This window comes from Guillardia theta (assembly GCF_000315625.1).
Source record: "Guillardia theta CCMP2712 unplaced genomic scaffold GUITHscaffold_609, whole genome shotgun sequence".
NCBI classification, from domain to species: Eukaryota; class Cryptophyceae; order Pyrenomonadales; family Geminigeraceae; genus Guillardia; species Guillardia theta.
The window spans coordinates 1-3,536 of NW_005434112.1; the positions used below are offsets into that span (position 1 = coordinate 1).

The 3,536-nt window shown below is 50.5% G+C and overlaps 2 protein-coding genes across 2 annotated transcripts; one reads left to right on the plus strand and one right to left on the minus strand.

Moving 5' to 3' along the window:
- Nucleotides 1-1,655: 1,655 nt before the first annotated feature.
- GUITHDRAFT_156744 (hypothetical protein) lies at nt 1,656-2,813 on the plus strand. Its single transcript, XM_005817745.1, has one exon. The coding sequence runs from the start codon at nt 2,197-2,199 to the stop codon at nt 2,671-2,673; it is 477 nt and encodes a 158-aa protein (XP_005817802.1). The 5' UTR covers nt 1,656-2,196; the 3' UTR covers nt 2,674-2,813.
- On the minus strand, nt 2,807-3,451 carry GUITHDRAFT_149657 (hypothetical protein; the record flags this gene model as incomplete). The annotated part of the gene is made up of 5 exons (XM_005817746.1): nt 2,807-2,977; nt 3,027-3,089; nt 3,113-3,190; nt 3,272-3,336; nt 3,383-3,451. Coding segments are annotated over 5 exons (446 nt in total), but the record flags the coding sequence as incomplete, so codon positions are not given.
- Between the last annotated feature and the right edge of the window lie 85 nt (nt 3,452-3,536).

Here is a 3,536-nt window from a genome sequence, read left to right on the forward strand (position 1 = left end):
ACCCTACCTCCCTTCCTACTACCCCCCCTCCCCCCCACCCCCCCCTCTCCCATCCAAGTTCTTATCCACTGAATGCTCGCTGCCATATATCAACTCTATTCCCATGATCCACACCCTGTCACCAACACATGCCTCATCCCCATCCCCTCACACACCCCATCCCCATCACGAGCACTTACTTCCTGTCTATATCCTCATCAAACAGCATGATTCCTCCCCTTACCTGAAACCACAGGATCGCAGTTTCCGAATGCATCACACCGCCGCCCCCACAGCAGCATTATTGCCGACCCTTCGCCGCCCGGATGTTACCCTCATCCCCGCTCATGTACGTTATTGGCCTGCACCCCGCACCCCCGCTATGACCCTTAAGCTTTTGTCCACTCTGTGTCCACTACAGGTGATGTTTCCCTCATCCCCGCTCATGTACGCAATTTGCCCCTCATTCAGCCCCCTCCAGTCTGGTCTGATCTGGTGTCCCACTTTTGGTGCCAGCATGCAATTTAGTACCGGGAATCTGTGATCAATATTCGTACAAATTACATTCCCAGTACCCTACTTCTTTTGATCAAATATTTAACAATTTCCTAAATATCTCATACAGTTTGAGATTTTTATTTGTACCTGTATGCCGCCTTGCAACAGATTCTCGTACTGAGTGTTTCAAAAACCATTTTAGTTTCGCTGGTGTAACCAAACGAGGGCCCCTCCCAATAATGGTTCCGCCACCCGCAAGCCACCCACCCACCCCCAGGACCCTTCACACAACCAGCACCCCACCCTGAACGTTTGAAATCCCCGGAAAATACACCCTCTTCTTCTACCCCTACCCATGTTTTTATTCCATATATCACCCCCTTCGATGCTTCGGCCTCTTATCACAACTACTACTGGCAACGATCCTTCCCCAGAGAAAAAGGGGGTTGAAGAGGTGGTGGATACCCCTCTTGTTGATATATAAATGAGGGGTACAGGGGTGGTCAATATTTTTTTAATTTGTAGAAACTTCTACGGGGGTCCTAGGAAGTCGGACAAGCAAGGGGGTATACAGCGACATTTGGCCTAAAAATCAAAATCCATAGCACCGGCTAAGACTTTCCTAGGACCCGCTATAGAGAAGTGGCAATGCACCCTTGCACCCCAGAGAGACCTGGGACCTGACCTACCCCTACCCCTACCCCCCAGCACGACCACAAGGCAACATATCGACCACCGGTACAAGGCGGGATATACCCCGTGGAATTCTTTTCACCATTGCAAGAGGTGTAGCCTCGATTCCAGGGGTGGTCAGGTTTTTTACCTGGGGTGGGTGGTTTATGTGCAGTCGGAGACTACTTTTGAGGGGGTGATGACATATGGTTCTGGGGGGTCGTGGGGTTCATAGGGAAATCGATTTTCCATCGAGAACGGGTGGGGTATTAAAGATAACCTGGGGTGGTGGTTAGGTTTTCACGAATTCTAGAGGTCGGGGGATGAAGTCGATTAGGTAGGGTGGTGGAAAATATCTCAAGGGTGTAGTGATACTTGGGGGTGATGATCAGTTCTTGGTAAGGTGGGGTAGTCAGGGGTGGGGTTGTCTGATAGAAGCAGGGGAGGGTGTTGACCATGTGTACCAAAATTGTGCCTGGGATGAATTTAACTATTGTGGGAAGGTGATGGTGTGGTCGTGAGAGAAGCAAGAAGGAGAAGAAGAGAAGAAGAGACGAAGAGAAGAAGAGAAGAGAAGGAGAAAGGAAGACAAGAAGTGAAGAAAAACAAAGAGGGAGGTCAATCAAGCAAAGAAATCACAGGAGCAAGGCCATCTGCGTATCATTTGAAGGAAGTGCACACCAGGCTCGAATACAAGCGACTGTCACGAAGGAAGGTTCAGAGGACAAGACAGAACAAACCGGCAGCGGGACTTTCAGGATCTGAAATTGATCACGTCATCGTTTGATATTCAGGCAGGAGGATCGAAGAGTACCGCCAGTGAACAGCTTATTGTGAGGCTTGACAACCCATAGCTTACTGTGAGGCTTGACAACCCATAGCTTATTGTGAGGCTTGACAACCCATAGCTTACTGTGAGGCTTGACAACCCATAGCTTACTGTGAGGCTTGACAACCCATAGCTTACTGTGAGGCTTGACAACCCATAGCTTACTGTGAGGCTTGACAACCCATAGCTTACTGTGAGGCTTGACAACCCATTTCACCATGTGCGACGAGATCATAGAAATTTTGCAGAACTATGACTCGTCGGATGAATCCTGCAGGGAGGATGAGAATGTTTGCTTCAAAAACAGCGACCTGTCAGACATTTTCTTATGCATCGCTCTGGGGCATTCGCTGAAACGCACGGAGAGTTTATTCAAGATATTTCCTATCGAGTTGATACAGAACTGTCTGTGTGCTGAGATCAGGCAGCAGTTTTGGGCCTTTCAGTCAAGCATTGGTTACGTGACGCCCGAACCCTTCGCCCCTGCCTGCTGGAACACGGCTCCTCCTCCTGTCTCCCGTCGAAAGATCAAGTCTGAAGCGTTCAGCTCGTCGGAGTATGCGAGGAAGCATCAGCCGGTGAGGGAGGTGAACTGGCCGCAGAGCGTGCCTGGCAAACTCCCCAAGCATTTCCACGTGCTGGAGGTGGAAGGATGGGATCAGGACATGGCGGGAGGTGACGGCATGTGCGAATGAAGGGAGGATAGAGAATTGAACTAATTAGAGGGTGAGAAGTCGAGATTGAACGGCTTTTTCCCCGTTTGTAGTTGTTGTGATAATTTATGTACATTTTTACACTTTTTGATTCTGAAATTGATATGAACAAACGTTAGTGCGAGATACGCTCATGGTACACGAGAACTACCTGCATAATTCGTAGGATACAGTCGTGCATCTGATCTCTTGAGAGGACAGGGTTGAGACAGGCGTCAAGCCCGGGGTTGTGCATGATTTCAGGGTTGCAGTTGGGACTGCCCGGCTCGTCGTCCCGGCAGGACGCCTGGTGTGGAACATTCAGCACGTCCATCTCGGGCATGAAATTGAGTCACCTGGTTCAGAGTCCGTCGGAAGAGCAGCCACACGAAGTGATTGGCGCAGGAGATCTTGTCCTCCTGCTCCTCCTCGTCAGCTCTACCACCACAGGAAGCTTGCAAGCAACAGAGGTCAGCTCCTCGTCGCCCTTGGAGCACTTCGCCCACGTCTGGCTGATGCCCTGGAGAGTGAGAGGAGTTAGCGCAAGAAAGACAGCGGAGGGGGGGCGGGAGGAGAAGGGAATCAGCGGGACGAGACTAACCGGCACGTTGTAAGGATACGCTTTCTGCAAGCGATGAATACTATCGATGTCGTTCTCGCTGTTGACTGCAGGAAAGGTGAGGAGGAGCATGGTGAGATATGAAAGCCTGACCTCCACGGTTCGTGGCCTCTGTGAAGAGGCTATTGATGACGCTGGAGACGATTTCCTCCTTCGATCCTTCTGCACAAGAACGTCGCTAGTGAGAAGCAGGAAGAAGATCATAACAGCTAGCTGCAGGTATCAACAAAAGTCTCTGACCTTCATC

Coding starts and splice junctions, on each gene's coding strand:
- GUITHDRAFT_156744 (XM_005817745.1), top strand. CDS start 2,197: ATGTGCGACGAGATCATAGAAATTTTGCAGAACTATGACTCGTCGGAT.